Below are 17,138 nucleotides of genomic sequence, written 5' to 3'. Positions count from 1 at the left end.
CAGCAGAGAAATGCTTACCTGACAATCTTAAATCTCAACACTTAACCAACAAAAATGTTATACATATACAATAATCCCCTGAACCACAATTAACTTGCTTCACTGAGGAGGAAGAAGTACCACAGGGTTCTTTCTCTCCCCTTCAGGTGTGTGGGTTAAATGTCAATTGAGATGCATTACTGATTCCAATTTCCACCAATAAGTATACTAGTATGATTAACAGACTAGAACATGCTTTCCAACACAGCATGGCCTAGATAAGCAGAGACCTTGTTTCCCTGAAGTTATCGTTTCATTAGCCAAGGAGAAAACTCGGACCGTCCATGCCACATGGGTTACAAAATGTGCACACATCTCAGTTCTTGAGGCTGACAGACTGACCACACAGCTGAGATAACTGCTTCAACGTTTAACCTTAATGTTACATCTTAAAATAAACAAACTTTTACAATGGATTTGACAGCTTTCACAATGGATTACATGTCCTTTTGAAAATGTCTTTAAATACAAACCGAATGGCAACTTGACCCCTTTACGGGACACCTGGCATGGCTAGCACAAAGTATAATTTATAACACGAGAGACTTTCTGTCACATAACTATAACAAAGGCAACTTAAGAGTTCTGTTATGAAAACCCTTGTTCACCAAATCCTTTAAAAAGAAAATAAAGGCAAATTAGATCTGACTAGCCCCAGACTTAATTACCAACTTAAGCGGCAGCCTTTCCATTGTGTGAGCATGCGCATAGCTAGCTTTAACACAACCCTGAAATGTTTATATGTAAAACCAATATGCAGTAAGTGGTACAAGATGCATTCAACATTACATCCCAACATAAGAGCAGGCGTTTGGAGTGAAAGGCTACATCTTTTTTGTCTTTCCGGACCTTCAGTCGAACTTCTTGCCGCGCAGTCGGGCGGTGTCGAGTAGGTATCTGCAGGTGGGGCCAGTGTGGTGCGAGAGGAGTGTCAGCGCCTTCCCATGGACAAGCGTCAGCAGCGTTTGATGACCGGTGGCCCAAACCCGGTACCAGGGCCCGTAAAAGGGATCAGAAACCGCGGGGCACAGCATGTTGTTCAGGTTGACCTCAGTCACCTGGGGAGAAGGACAACACCATGGTCAGGGTTCGGGTGGAGAAGGCTTCACTTGGCGTTTCATAGGTGTCATCAAGAGACAAAAGTAAACTGCTGTGTCAAGCTCTTTAATCACAACTGTACCACAATTAAGATCAAACATAATAATGTGTCTGTTTATGTACTGTTATTACTGTCAACTGTTATTATTGTCTGTTTATGTACCGTTTCTTACAGTGTCTACCATGGTCTGTCCGACACCATGTGATTGTGTCCTGAAGGTTCCTGTGTGTATATCAACACCAGATCCTCTACACCTCTCCTCAGTGTGTGCTTCTAGCATATTTCTTTATGTAAAGACGGATTGGAAAAAATATACAATTTGTTGTCATAGGGGCTCCACAAGTCTCCATCAGTCTTAGAAATATAACTAAGAAGCCACTGACAAGTTATAGATGCATGAGGGTGAACTGGCACTCAGTGTCCAGTAGGGGGCTCTGTCTTACCAGACCAAGGCCCTGCAGGAAGAGGAAGTGGTAGAGGAAGAGGATCCCAGTGGAGAGGAGTGCCCACCACATGTCCCCCAGGGGCTCTGGCTTGTACACACCTGCAGAAGGACACCACAAACCTTAGACGACAACTTCCCTGAGCAAGAATGAACACTTTTTTATGCATAGTTTGTTGAACCGAACACACCATGTATAGTTTCACTGATAGGAGGGTAGTCACTATTTCTGTCCCACTAGCAGACCATGAATAGGAATACAACTGTACAGCATGTGAGCCTTCACTATAATAGAGTATAAAAAAGTATGAATCTGGTAGTGCCAAGTCCAGGCTGAGCAGATTACGTCAGAGGCTAGGCAGCCAGGAACATGGTGGGGAACAAATAGTCCATTCATCTCCAAACACTCATCAAAGTGTTAATATGTCCAGAGCAGAGACTTCTCATCTGTTGCAATATGTTTTTAATGTGTTACACATTACAGTGTGACACTGTAAAATGTGTCCTGGACCACATTCCCTGTCCACAGAATGTGACGTTTGTATCGGCTGCCAGTGACGATAATAACCAATGGTCAAAACATTTCATGTCCACATGAATTCATATTTTTAAGGTAGGGTGTATTGAATTTCACAGTGAATGTAAGTGACATCTTTACACTAGGTGGCAGTCTGTCATTGGCTAAGGCAGCGAGGAGGAAGTCTGACGGTTTGATATCTAAGAGGAAGTGAGCAGTAAGTGCAAAGCCAGAAGCAGCACCCACCTCCTTTCCTGAAGAGATAAACAGGCACCAGGTAGAGCATGGAGTGCTGGATGTAGTAGATCTCCTTCTCAAACGGTAGCTGCACAGGGGAACAAAGACAAGCCGAGCCATTAGAATCTATAATCTACATTTACCGTCCGCTGTGTCATCACTAGCAGATTGGAGAACCTGCAGAGGAAAAGCTCTTTGTCCCAGATAATTATGATTATTGATAAAAGACAAGTGATCTACTTCATCATATTACATCATACTATTATCATCGTTTTACTCCGCTCTTTTACTATGTTCTGTACACTGTCCTTGAATTTGAGAAAGGCACTTTTTAGATCCAATCTATTTAAAAATCCAATCTATTATTATTATTATTATTATTATTACAATTACAGGAAGATTGTGTTATCTAGCTATATTGTTCTCCACGGACCTTTTCGTCTGAAACAATGAGTGAGGCACACATCAGTCAGAGGCTGAAAGCAAAAGAGAAAAATGTTTATTTTGTTACTTTGTCAACTTCCAAAGAGAAACACCAAGTAAAAAAAGTACGGCGCTCGGTATACATGCACAGACGAATGAGCTGGGAGTAGGAAGGGAGAGGTCTGTGGTGAGGCACTGGAAACCAGTTAATGCAGAGTGAGGCCACACTCTCTTCCTCTCCTGTAGGGTTAAGGGCTGCACGCGGGAATAGTCAAACACGCATCATAAAACCATTGATGACCACAACACAGACGGAAGACAATCATCTGGTGAAGTGTGAAAGTGCGCATGGCTCCTAGATTTGAGAGTAGTAACGGATGCCCGGTAGGAGGGATAATTGAAGAAGAGAACCGGCACTCACAGAATAAAATAGTATATTCTTTATATTTATTGGGCAAAACGACACGTTTCGGCTGTCATCAAAATGAGTGCTGGTTCTCTCCTTGCTCAACAACCAACCATCTGCCCAGTTGTGCCTCCATACGTTCTTATAACAAAACCTACATACCTATACACAGCTGACCTATTACAGAGACGTGTGTCTGTAAGAGAGACTGTTGGTGAGGGTCCTTGTGCACATTCACGTGTTGTTGCCAGGCCAACGCAATAAAACCTGCCAGTTCGACTGGCTGCCAGGCAGTAAGAGCTACGAACTGGTGGCCAGTGACTCAGAGCAGGTCAAGGGGACTCAAGCGTGCTGAGCAAGGGCAAAGCCACATTAATGAGGCTTACGTAAATTGCCTTTGTTTACTACTGTTGAAATCATTAATGCATGTTCAATTGGCAAAGGATGAGCATCTGGGCTAAGTTTCCCAAAAGCGCCATAGCAATGAATTAATCTTTCTTAGCCTACATCGGAATTCATGATGTTACTGCTACAAAGATTTAGGAAACTAATCACAAAGAATGAGAGCAAAGAATGTTTATGCCTAAAGAAGGTAGAAGATAGGTTATTGTGTACCCTTACAGTGGGACAGATATTTCCTGAACACAATGACACCATGTCCTACTTTATCAACACATCAGAACTATAAACATCCCTGTTTGGCGCAGATAAGAATGAAAGATAATTGATGACATAGCGGTGTGACCTAGCAAGCTTGTCACTCACAGCTGTCCTCAACATGAGAGCTAGGCCTTTCAGAAGACCTGGATAAAGCGGGCTGCATGTAGCTCGGGAGGTAGAGCAGCCGGCTGGGGAACGCAAGATCCACGGTTTGATCCCGGCATTGTGCCGAAGTGTCCTTGAGCAAGACATTGAACCGCAAAATCTCTCACGTGCGGCATGGTGGTGCAGTACCTAGTACTATCACCTCATAGCAAGACGGTTTCCGGGCTTTTTGTTAGAGTTTGCATATTCGCAAGGGTTTCCTGACAAGAAGCTGGACTGAGCACTTATGTGTGCTGTGTCGCCGCTCACTGTGTGCAATGTGTATGTCACGTGTGGCCGAATAAAGACATTTATTTTAAGTGTAAGTAAGTAAGTACTTACTTACTTTAAGTGGAATAATAGTTCAGCAAGAAGAGAGCAAGATGGGCGGAGCCTCTCACCGAACTCCATTGTCCTCTTCATTGCGTAGTGTAAGGAGGCCCTATATTATACCCACTCACGCATGCCATCCATACACAAACTGAATCTGAGCTTGGTTTCTGAATTTTAGCTAACAAGACACCATTCAAGGACAGGAGCTCAATAGATTGCAAGGCAAGAAGAAGATTGCAAGGCAAGAAGAAAAGCCTTAGGACAGAAAGAAAGAAACAGGAACCAAAAACGGTGGTATTTGATTACCATGTCCTGTATCCTACAGGCTAGTAAATAAAACTAGAAAGTACATTTCCTGGAGAAAATGTGAGGTGGGCTAGCTGCTGCAGCTGTATGCAACAGCTACTGCTAGAACTACTATGGACCAGGCAATCTCCATGCACCCACCGGTCAGAGCAGGTCGGGGGCAGTGCACTGACATCCGGGCAATCTCCATGCACCCAACAGTGAAGACCGTGTGTCTGTAGCTCACTCAGGGGCTGAGATGTGGGGACAGTGGCGTGGATAGTGGCGTTGTGACGAGACTCCGCCCCCTCGGGTCAGAGCCGGTCTAGGACAGTGTACTGCTCCCCGGACCACCCACATGCACCCAACTGTGAAAACTGCGTCTTTAAGATGGATGGATGGATGGATGGATGGATGGATGGATGGATGGATGGATGGATGGATGGATGGATGAAAGAAAGAAAGAAAGAAAGAAAGAAAGAAAGAAAGAAAGAAAGAAAGAAAGAAAGAAAGAAAGAAAGAAAGAAAGAAAGAAAGAAAGAAAGAAAGAAAGAAAGAAATAGTGGGAATATCACAAGTTGGGCTAGCTTCTGCAAGCTAGCCCACCTAAATATCTTCCATCTGATCACATTCTGAGACCACGTCACCATGGTAACATGTGGCATTCAGATTTCAGTTTTGTCTGATCCTGAGCAGGTGAGTAGCTGAAAGAATTACAAAGCACTTTGTTTAGCTTGTACAAGGTTGCAGTTAGTAATGTTCCTTACTGTTCCTGATCCTTAGCAGATAGTAATGTTCAACACCAATGCTTAGGAGCCATCTTAATGTTATGGTTTCAGAAAAGCACTGGTCGACAGCTAGCAATATACCCGTACTGGTTATGTATGGCGAACAAACTTTCTATTCTGACGTTTTTAAATGATTATTTGTAAACATATGTTTCAACATATGACTAGGCCACAGGCCCAAAGCAGGGTAGTCTGCATTTATTGTTTGAGACAATTTAGTCAGTCCTTTCTGCTCACTCCTTTCCATTAATGTACTGTATATATTTTGTTTTATATTTTGTATTTTCTTGCACTTTACTTTTTTACTTTTGCTTGTTGGGCACATTTAAGTCGCTAGCAGAAAATATTTCACTGCTCAATCTCATTGTACTAGTATGATGTAGCCTAGTATGTGACAAATAATAAAACTTTGAACTTTGGGTGGTGACATCATCCTGTAACATTCTCCTTCAAGCTGCACTATGGCCAGTTACAACAACATAACAATCATGTACCCAAGAGTGAGATTAAAGTCTGAACACAACAAACTGTCTGTCTTTAACCAAGACATTTAATAGGATATTTACAAACACCGTCCCAAACATTGACTACACATACAGATACAGGTAAATGATCGTTATTCATACCTAGTATCTATCCAGCTCACATCAAGTCTCTCTCCAGACTCAAATATTACATTGAATCACTGTGTTCCGCATGCAGGCAGTAATGTAGTTAGCATAGATTATGTAGTGTCTCAGCATAAGAACCCTCATGGATCTGGCGTTGAGACTAGATGGCGCAGAACTAAGCTCATAACAGACAAGATGGCTGTAGGGGGCACAAGGCCCCTACAGTAGATAAGTCAATGGTTGACCTTAATTATCCCTGTCTACATTGCACATTTCCTTCAGTGAAAAACACACACAGAGTAAAATGGTTTAATCAGTTAGACCATTAATTATTATTATTATTATTATTGGTGATGGTCTCTAAGGTCTAAATTTATCATCACACCTACGTACCTAGGACTGGAAAGAGGAACTGATTAGAGCTGATAAGATACTGTAAGGACAAGCGATTACAAGAATTCCAATGTACCTGCACTTGTTACACATGGCTAATAACCTGAGTATTAGAGCATCAAGAGGTACTCACCAGTCTGGTGTTGACCACGGGGAAGACAAGAGCCAGTAAAGCACCATTCAGCATGTGGACCTGAAGCCTTAAGAGAGAATACAGATGAGCGAACACCCACAACACTGTAGAACACACAACAAATACACAATGGCAATAACAGGTGCAGCAAAGTGTTGCTGCAAGGCAAATGGGCGCCATCGCTGTGTTAGACTATAAGGCGTGTATACATGAGCTTACGATTATACCATTTTCAAACCTCTACACCCGGCAAACCCAACAAAGCTTGGTTACACAGACCTTATCAGTCCAGCCCTGTGCTTGAACTTGAAAAGGTGATAGGCCTATTTGCTTTTGCACGCCCCCCCCCCCCCGCTTTCATTTTCTTGGGTATACAGAGAACCCAGATTAGGGGACATACTAACCCATCACATGACCAGTGCCTTTGTCGGTTTCTATGCAGACTCATTCGGCTGCATAAGAATTCTCCCCTGACGCCACAGCACAATTACTAAGGCCTTGGTGGGAAACCCAGAGTGGCTTAGGTTTCTTCTTTCCTTAGCTCTCTTCCTGTTTTCCCAGTGAAAGTGGAGCAGAGTCCGGTGCCCATGCCCTCCTGTCACACCCTCTCTGGGGTTTCTCCAGTCTATAGGGACCTGACCTAGCACTGGCTGACATTGTGGCAATAGGTTTGCTACAAAGATCAGGTTTGCTAGTCAGAATGAGTGTGGTTATGTCCAAACATACTATATTGTGAGAGTTCCCCAATTTGTTTTGCAATGTAGCCCAACTATTATGGAAGAGCATTGTGGTTTTGGAATTCAATAAGCCATGATGCCACAATAGGACACGTCTTGCTGCACCAGGTTATGACATTCAAAACCAGTACCTTGCAAAGTCTGCTTTGTAATCTGTCGGTCAAGAGATTTGTTTTCAATTGTCTATATAAGACATTTGTCATTCCTGCAAAGTTTTTTTTACCTTGCAAACTTCAAAAATCAACACTAGATTTGATAAAAGAGTAATTGAAATACAAGTCTTCACAGAGGCTTGTTGACTACATTGAAGTTTGTGAATACAATAAACTGCTGTCTGTAACATCTCATGTTACTGTTTCGGGTCCTCCCTGCATTTTCCCACAGACAGGGACGGCTCAGGTTCTGGGTGCCGTCATTTGAGTGAGGACAAGACACCTGAGGGCGTAGGCCCGTCTGGCCCCCGTTTCGCTCAAAACCAGGATCAAGGAACAAAATGTTTTCAAAGCTGCAGTGTACAAAACGCAACGACTTTAAAAAAAAAAGTCAAACATTAAACCTATGGTGCCTCTGTAAACAATCACGGCAGCCCCTCCTCGATATGATAACGGTTTGAGCTGTGCTGCGCATATCTGGTTTAGATTAGATTACTTCACAGTGATGAGCCGACGTCCGGTGGGACCCTATCGCCGGGGTTCAGGCTCGACTGCACAGGACTTCTCCAGCTCACAGCGCTGCGGCCTTTAGCTCCTCCTGAGGGGCCTAGTCCAGCACGGAGCCGTCATCCATGGAGACATTGCAACTGGACAATGGAAAACCACCGTCATAATGGACTCGCTGCCAGGCTAAGGCAGCTAACTAAGGCTAGCTGTGCATCACTATCTTGTTCTAGATGTGACATTCTACACTGGCTTCATAATATGGCGAGGATTAAATCCTGCTCTAAGAGGAGGCATGAGCAAGTCAAGGAATGTCTCTCACACAGTATATTAGTCAGGGTATACGCTGAGGCTGGATAGTCCTCACCATGAGAGAGTAGAGGTTCCACGCACCCTGGATCATGATAAGGAACTCTGACATGATACAAACATGATAGAACAGTGACTCGTAGAAAACAGTCTACCGGGTTCTTTTCTTTCAAATATATTAAAGCCAAGGAACAGCTAACCACAGGGGCGCCTAAACGAATTATCATCCTGTTCCTCGTCTATTATCTGTGGAGAGAGCAGGAACAGGGAGGCACTTAAACTGCCGGGAACTGAATCAACAGTAACATCTCAGCAATCCATTTCCTCCCCTCTCTCTGACCTACATGTGAACATACATCACCAGTTTAAAGGGATTTACCCAAGGGATTTACCCAATGTAAATTTTTACATTTACATGGAGCCAGGAGGGCCATCTCCAGTTCCCCACATTAGATATGTCTCTCTCTTCCTCTCAATGTGCTAGAGCAACCCATTAGAAGTACTAAATCTCTTAAAACTGATTGCTGCAATATTCCTGCACCCCCTCAATCAGCTTCAAATTCCTCCCCCCAAGTCTGTGCGTCAACAGCGGGTCTCTTAAATGTGCATTAAAGGAGAAGTAAAGGGAAAATGCATGTTTAGCCCTGTTTTAAGGTTACTTATGATCATATACAATGGTTCAGATCAAAACGTTGACAAAACTAGCATTTTCGAGAAAGTTGATAATTGCTCTACCACCGTTTTGGTCATATGGATGTGGGTGGGTGGGACAAATCATTCAAAAACATGTTAAACTCTCGATTTCAAAGACAAGAAGCTCACCGAGGGTGTAATTGATGTTCGTTGGTGTTCTGACATCAAATTCGCTGCAAAGTATGAATCCTGTAGGGTTTTATTGATCATTTTATGAAATCCATTGACTTGTATTGAAGCGACCGTTGTAGATCCGCAGAGGGGATTCAGGAAGCGGAAATGCTTACGGTAGCTATTGTTATTGTTTGCTAGGCTACCTAGTTTGCTGAAGTTTACACACGCATGTGCTGCGACTACATAGTTCAATGCTAAATATTTTTTTAAAAACTTTCCAGATGAACTAGAATCTTACTTTATGGCGAAGTATATGTCAGAACGCCAACTAACACCTAGGTGAGTTTGTTGTCTGTGAAATCAAGAGTTTAACATGTTTTTGAATGATTTTTCAAGATGCCCATCCACATCCATGGTATGACCAAAACGGTGGTAGAGAAATTATAAACTTTCTCGAAAATGCTAGCTTTGTCAACGTTTTGATCTGAACCATTGTATATGATCATAAGTAACCTTAAAACAGGGCTAAACATGCATTTTCCCTTTACTACTCCTTTGAGCAATTTGTGATTTCCTGTTAGACTTATGAGCATTTTTGAAAGATTTTGAAAAATGCTACTGACAAAATACCCCCCCCTCCCTTCAGCCCTGACCTCCAAAGCCACTTCTCTGAACTGGGGTGAAACAAATGACAATCGCTAGGCAGGTAGGTAGGTGGACAGGCAGGTAAGCCATCCAATCATTTCAAGTGGACAACTCAAAAAGATTGGATGCACTTATTACAGTCCTGTGACTTCCACATACTACCAATTTGTTTCATTGTAGTGTCAGAGCACTTTATTGCTGTCGGGATGTAATGAGAATTGCAAAAAATATAACAAAAAGGGCTTCTGAGCTAAACCGCATATTGCACCATTAAAGTGTTATGGAGTCAGAGGAGGACCACTGGGGTATTGACTGGGTGATGGTCTATTTCCAGAATCAATTTGACAGTCAGTTGAAATAATGCCTCATGTGATGTGGACACGCCACATTGTCACCGGCTCAAGTGTGTTCTCACATAGCTGACCCACACAGGCACCTCTCTGACAAAGGTGGGAGCAGCGTGGATGCTCAATGCTGAGGGAGTGGTGGCTGGGGATGGGAATCAAGAACCGGAATCGTTAGAGAATCTGAGTCGTTAACTCTTGAGAATCAAAATTGTATGCCTCCGAGCATATCAATTCTTTGTATCAATGCCAGCATGTTTTTCTGACAGTTATTGCAAATCAATGTCATGTGTCGTTGTTAAAAAGGAAAAGATAAGGAGGATTACAATTAATTTTAACATGTTCAAAATAAATGTTATTAGGCAGACATGAATGCCTTTTTCTACTGTTTCCACACTGTGTACAGACTCAAAGATAATAAAACAGTTGAAAACCTGTAGGTCTACTCTTTTTCCAGGCTGAAAATTGAGCAGGAATCAACAAGGGAAATTGATAAATAATCGGACCGAGAAGCAGAATCGCTAATGGCATTGGTATCAATAAAATCTTATCAATTCTCATCCCTACTGGTGATAGGGTGGTAGTAGACAGTGGTGAATGTGGCAATATGTGGAATGTACTCACCTAAAGAAGACCATGGCTGTTTTACATGGTGGGCAGGCCAGTAGGAATATCTGTGATATAAAACAAACAAAGGGACCAAGAAAAGAAATAATTGAAAAAGGTCATTCATTATCAGCTCTCATGTTTGACTACATGACTGATTCTTTATGGGCTGCCAGTCAATGAACACCAGAGTGAATGACCCTTATCGAGTGAACAAACAGCCCTTTGTGTTGATGCATAAAGTTTGAAGCGTGTTCATGCTTGTATAAATATAGTCTGAAGTTGTGGTACATGTGTGAAAGAATCACTGCTACTACTTTTACTTGTAGGCTCATCATGATTAAATTGCACTTTGATGTGTGCATGTCTTTGTGTAACCAATCATAACATGATCCCAGCTGCATGATTCATACTATGTACATCGTAGTATGAATTTATAAACGGATATAAATCATCATTATCATCGTGTGTGCAATATAATTGTTAAGTTTGATAATAGTTTGTGTATCTGGCTGCAACTCCTCATATCCATATCCATCCATATTATATCATTATCTTGTGACAACTACTACAAAAGTGTATATGGAAAGGCCATGATTCATTCACAAAGCAGAGATAACATTCTTTAAGCATTCTGACAGTGCTTCCAATTTGAAGATTACCGAGTCCACCACAATGTGATGATTAAACAAGTCCTGAAAAGTTATTAAAAGGGTACATTTGGACATTAGCCCTATTTGTGGTCCGTCTACCATGAACCTGAAACATAGAGAACATAATTTCACTGATCGTTCCAGTATTGCGCTAGCTGCAGTTTTTATGCAGGCTCTCACTGGGCTACAATGGAAGTCAATGGGGCATATGTAAATGCATTGAAAAACTATGATGAATATGCTTTTCTGAGACAGGAAGCACAGGGTGTAATCTTACCAATCTCCGTATGCTCTCCTGTGAAATGTATCGCAATCTGAATATTCTTAGGTGTCTGGCATGGTGGAGATGGAGACGGGTATTACTATGAGTCTAGGATAACTATTCAGAGTGGACACTAGATCCGTCTCCTCACAGTGAAAATGAGGTGTTCTGATGAGGTGGACGGTCCATCTGTCTCTAACACGGGTCCACTGCCAAAGACAGCGCAGTCTAATTACAGGCAGCGGGGAGAGGAGGACCTCTCTCCCAGCCCACCAGCAGGAGAAGGATCCCACGTGAGGAAGCTGAACAGGGTCTGATTTGGGGGTGTTATGTAACGGGAGACCAGCACCTCCCTCCTCCTGCCCAGTCCACACAGTTGTACGCAGGCCCTCCTAACCTCAGGGGTTTTCAGAGCCAGCCCAGCTGCCCAGTCTCACACCAATGCACATCCAAGAGCTAACGGTGGGCGGCTAGAATGTTCATCTTTGCAACAGAGTAAAATGTTTTTGTGAATTTTGCCCCAGAGTGCCCACGCTGCCCCCCAGAAAGCTTTTGGCTGACAACAAACATTAAAAAGTTTCAAATCAAAACACAGATGGATTTCAAACCCTGTCCGATGTCAAAAAATGTAAACATTTCAGAGAGAGAGAGAGAGAGAGAGAGAGAGAGAGAGAGAGAGCAAAGATGCGGGGAGCTGTTTGGCTGCTACAGGATGAGTGGATGTGTGTCCATCCTTCCTGAGTCTCTCTTCCTGCTTGTGAGGAGGGTGGCGGGCAGGCGGGGGTCATGTGCTGAGCTGTGGCCTTGACAGACCATGGGAACGAACATGAAAAACCTGGCTGAAGGAATACCCATGCAAACACCCAAACTACTGCTCCGTTATCTAGCCTATATGTACATAATATTTACAGTACTAGGGACGGGCCGGTCCCAGCAAGCAGAGCCACTGGGAGAGGGTGTAGCACCAGTGTCATGCTTGTTCATAAAATAGTTTAGACACATTGTTGCAAAGGCTGCATCGAGTAATGGCAACACAACGCGTTTACAATGCATCACACCCTTTTGTGCGGATACTGCAGCTCCACAGTGCCGCCAGCTAACTACAGTAAGTAGGCCAACATGGGGGGTCTGTTTCTAGTATTGATTTGGAATGGTGACAACAATTTCTAACAAGGCGGGGAAAAAAAAGTTCACTCAGTATCAGACAATCTTGCTTGAAGAAAATTCAAATTTGGCCTGAAAAAGCATCAGTCCATCCCTACCATTTCCATTTCCTGCTGTAAGACTGCACAACAGGGACAAAATGTGTGTGCATGTGAACTGGGTTTCAGCAATCCAAATTGGGAGAGATTTTCAGTGTCTCACAGCAGCTTGTTTCTTAAGCTATTGGGATGGGTTCCTCCTTGTCTGCAGGCCCAGGCAGGTAGAGGTATATGATGCAGAGCACCAAGGGACCATTCCTACTCCTGAGGCTGCCGTGCTGGCTGCCATGCCTGGGTGAGCTCAAACACTACATACACAACTCTTTGCCTTGCTGGGCGGTGGCACACTGCTGTGCTACGTTGTGTTGTACAGAGGTGTATGCAGAACACCCTTATCAAAACCACAGCTGGCCTCAGTCATCCCTCTTAGAAGTAAACAAAGAAAGCCATATTCTATTCTCGTGGCCCATGGGAGTGGACTCAGGATAATCAACCTCCTGAGACTGTTTCAGTGAAATTCAATCCAATATGCTGAGAAACTTCCAGAATCTTCTTTATTCAGTCGTCTTGGGTGTTACTTAATGAGATCATTATGGGGCAGAGCATTAGCTAGTTGCTCAGCTACAGAGGGAAATGAGCAGCTGTGGCTTTGTTCCAGCTGAACAAGGAAGGTGTGTAACAAACAGGAACCTGAAGACGACAGGCAAATCACATGGTTAGACTAACAGGAGTGGGAAATACAGGTAAACATAGGCTACATTCTTCAAGTGTTATTGAATATTCAAGTGACTGATGGACTAGCTACTTTGATGTAAAGATCTGCACTGAACTGGGCACATGGGCATGTGTGTTTCAGAGAATGTATAACATAATTAAAGTGTATGGTTAAAATTAGATCTTGCAACTGATTCCAGATGAGGAGATGGCAGAAAACGTCTTGCTGGGGGGTTGTTGGGCTGTTCCTTGCTAATTAGTGCAGCTGGGCTTTAGTAGGAAAGAACGCTAGAGCACTGCAGTACAGAGCTGTACACCAATAAGGAACCTCAAAACCTCTTTGCCTGGCTGGGCGATGGCACGTTGCTGTGCTACATCGTGTTGTACAGAGGTGTGCGACTCTTATCAAAACCACAGCTGGCCTCAGTCATCCCTCTGAGAACCAAACAAAGAAAGCCATTTTCTATATTCATCGCCCATGGGAGTCGACTCGGGATAATCAACCTCCTGAGACTGGTTCCGTTAAATTCAATCCAATATATATTCAAACCTCAAAACACTGACTGGAACTCATCCATCCTCCTTTGCAAAGGTCATAACAGATCTCAACCTTTGTGCTGCCCCCTCCTTTCCTCCAAACGTCCACACTAAAAACACAACTCAAAAGTGGATTGTAAACAGTACAATTTTGTTATCTTTCAAAGAAGAATACTGTTGTAAAAGGAACTGAAAGTTTCACATACTTTTGGACACATTTTGAGAATGAATGAAGCTCCAAGCAAACATTGCTTTCGAGTATCTAAGTCACCAAAGACTGTAGTAGCGCTTTAAGTCTTATGAAGGCCAAAAACAAAAGATAACCCTTTAATGAGCACCTACACTCTCTTCCCCCTTAACTCGACAACCCCCAGGTTTTACAGTGGCAGCAAGAGCCAGCGAAATGTTGAGCTTGAAAAATGGCTGGCATACAACGCCAAAGACATCTCAGGCTGTAAAGACTGGAAGAATGACTCAGTATCAGGTAAATATTAGTCTGAGGTCGAGTGCAAACAAGTCCCATTGGGCTAAGTGTCAAAGGTTTGGCAGCCTTTTGAATGACGTTTATACAATGTCATCAATAACAAGACTGGCTGCATAGATAAGTGGTTCATAAGTGTGATAACTGATAAAAGATCTTTGTTGGCAAGAACATGGTAGCTACCATAACATCCATAAAAAACAACATCGCCTATATTCTGCCATTAATTCACTCATTATGCCTGATACTCTCATCCGTCTAGCAACATGGCCATGACATTGGCAAAATGTAACCGAGTGAAACAGAGTCCTCGTGAGTCCCGAGTAGGTAGCAGGTTGTTGGTTAAACTCATTCCCCCAGTATAAATACCATCCACCGACACCATGAAGAGCTAGCTTTTCATCGGTGTAGCTGGTTAAAACGGTGTCTCCCGGGTTCGAATCTCACCCTGGGCATGCTGAAACGTATATGGGTTACACTGGTGCCGTGACCCGGGTGCGGTGTGGTGATGTGGTGGTGGAGTGAGTTTAACCAAGTGAAACAGAGTTCTTGTGAGTCCCACATGGGTAGTGTTTTGGTTATACTCGCTCCCCCAGTATAAATACCGTCCACCACTGCCGATGACAGAGAGCTTTTCATCAGCGTAGCTGGTTAAAACAGTGTCTGTCCTGCAGGAGACTCGGGTCAGGTTCGAATCCCACCCTGGGCATGCCGATACATAGGTTATGGGTTACATAAGGTAGGCTCCCTAATAAAGTACAGTAATAAGTCCTGAATGCAAATTATTGATGGTGAGTTTCCTCAACAGATGGAATAGAGACTGAGTAACAGGAAAAGAAAGGTTTGTGTCAGAAAACATGGCCAGACATGTGATGCCTATATGAATGATGAACTGAACATGGTGGCAGACCTCACCTACACATTAGTGACACATCATGCAAAACTTGATTCACACATTTTACAATTAGTTGTTTGTTATACAAATTAAAGTAACACCACAGTTCACAACGTATAACACTTTGTTGGAATATCACGAATGCGTTACCAAGAATTTGGGCATTCTTACCTGCACCATTGTCACAACATGGCATGGATTTAGTAGGTATATCACGGTCTTTGTGGCGAATTTGAATCCAACCTCTACTCCAAAAGTCATGCAAAGAGCAACTAACAAGAGGTTCTTGCCCAAACTGTCTTGCCTCGTCCTTGTCCCATCTTTCGCGATCTCCTTGAGGTCTTTAGAAATGTTAATTTTCCTTAGTGCCAGGAGAATCTCCACGATGGATATCAGGACTATGACAAAACTCTCCCACATACGTTGTTGAGGCGCAAGAAAGGCGGCACATTCAGGACCCCCGTTTCCCTCGAACTTCGGGTCCACACCGCCATAAATCCAGTCCAGAAGACTATAGATGTTATATCTAGACATATTCCTCTTCTCGTATTGGAAAAGGTACGAACAAGACGGAATGAAAGATAATACACTGACTTCTTGTCGAAACATGAACTGCAGGATTTCTGCTTGGCGGTGATCTGTTGAGGTAGTACTCTCTGCTAACAGCTGCCACCACCTACGACTCTTCCAGCCCCTCCTGACACTGACAGGTAGTCACAACCAGCTAGCTAACGTTAGCTTGTTAAAAGGCTAGCTAGCTGAACTGGCAAACCCTCTGCTGCAACAATGGACATGTGGCAAGATAGCCTGCTAACGCGTTGCTAAGCTAGTGCTGGTCGTCGGTCGCTCCAAAGAGTGAGGGTAGCGAGGCTATACCTGGCTGGGCTACACCAACGTGAATATGGCTGTGATGACAATCATTGAAACGCAGTAATAGTTTCCGAGACAGAATAATCAATGCATAAAACTATCAGTTAACATATGTCGTTAAAACAGTTTTAACCTAGGTAACTTTGCTAAATAACGAGCCACCTAATTTGATAAGCTAACCAACGCTAATTATTTGCATATCCGTAAAGTAACACGTGAGACTAACGTTAATCAGTATTAGCTACGGAAGGTAGACACGAGCTAGGAAATAGCTCTAGCTAAGGTTACCTAGCTAACAGTTAGATGAGTGAAACGTTATATAGTGGGGCGGTCCCGCTAGCTAGTAGCTTAGTGCTAGCTATCTAGGTTCTGATCAAACCAAACATTACCAAAACGCCTCACAAAAAACAGTGATAAAACGGGCCGAAGAGTCAGGAGCGCGAACTGGATCTGCATCAACAGGCGGGAGGTCGTCATCAACAACAACAACAAACAACGGAGGCTACATCTGCCACATTCCAGAGAAGAAGTGTATCAAGCCGTTTCCCCTCATGCTTCTCTAGCTAGCTAGCTAGCAGTGGGTCGGTGCGATTGGCTGGTAGGTGGTTGTGATTCGTTGATTTCCAGTAAACTGATAGTGGTGAGTTCCTCTGGATAAACAGGGAAAATGGACCAGTGTTACTTAGCTAGTAGACTAAAATTAACTATTATTTCATGCAAATCGGCCCTGTGCTGGAGATTAATATGATGAGAAAAAAAAGAATGTTATCCTTCCAGAGAAAGGAGGTGCCATCCATATAATTAGGAAACCGCCAAAAGGCTGATTATGGATGTTGACTATGATTTAGAAACTAAGTACTGTAACATTACTCAGTAGAACAGGACAACAATAATAGCATATACCGTTGGT

General features: G+C 43.2%; 1 protein-coding gene across 2 annotated transcripts; it reads right to left on the bottom strand.

Annotated features, from left to right (window-relative positions):
* Positions 1-730: 730 nt before the first annotated feature.
* On the bottom strand, positions 731-15,938 carry tmem164 (transmembrane protein 164). 2 transcript variants are annotated; one of them, XM_084449887.1, is made up of 6 exons: positions 15,530-15,938; positions 10,633-10,682; positions 6,511-6,577; positions 2,344-2,422; positions 1,582-1,682; positions 731-1,097 (listed from the first exon to the last, which is right to left on the bottom strand). In XM_084449887.1, the coding sequence occupies exons 1-6, from the start codon at positions 15,890-15,892 to the stop codon at positions 891-893; spliced, it is 867 nt and encodes a 288-aa protein (XP_084306013.1). In that variant the 5' UTR covers positions 15,893-15,938; the 3' UTR covers positions 731-890. The 2 variants fall into 2 exon arrangements, with proteins under 2 accessions (XP_084306013.1, XP_084306014.1); XM_084449888.1 differs by lacking the exons at positions 6,511-6,577; positions 10,633-10,682 and having other exon boundaries at positions 15,530-15,914.
* Positions 15,939-17,138: the final 1,200 nt, after the last annotated feature.

This window comes from Borostomias antarcticus (genome assembly GCF_949987555.1).
Source record: "Borostomias antarcticus genome assembly, chromosome: 15".
NCBI classification, from domain to species: domain Eukaryota; kingdom Metazoa; phylum Chordata; class Actinopteri; order Stomiiformes; family Stomiidae; genus Borostomias; species Borostomias antarcticus.
Note: the sequence above shows the minus strand (reverse complement) of the source record. Positions and strands in the feature narration are given on the sequence as shown.

What these genes read in the sequence shown, in the direction of transcription:
- tmem164 (XM_084449887.1), bottom strand. Translation starts at nt 15,892, where the DNA reads ATGTCTAGATATAACATCTATAGTCTTCTGGACTGGATTTATGGCGGT. An exon ending in ATGTTGTGACAATGGTGCAG is followed by an intron (nt 10,683 to 15,529) that starts GTAAGAATGCCC and finishes TTTATATCACAG; the next exon opens with ATATTCCTACTGGCCTGCCC. An exon ending in CCGTGGTCAACACCAGACTG is followed by an intron (nt 2,423 to 6,510) that starts GTGAGTACCTCT and finishes TCCCCTGTGCAG; the next exon opens with CTACCGTTTGAGAAGGAGAT.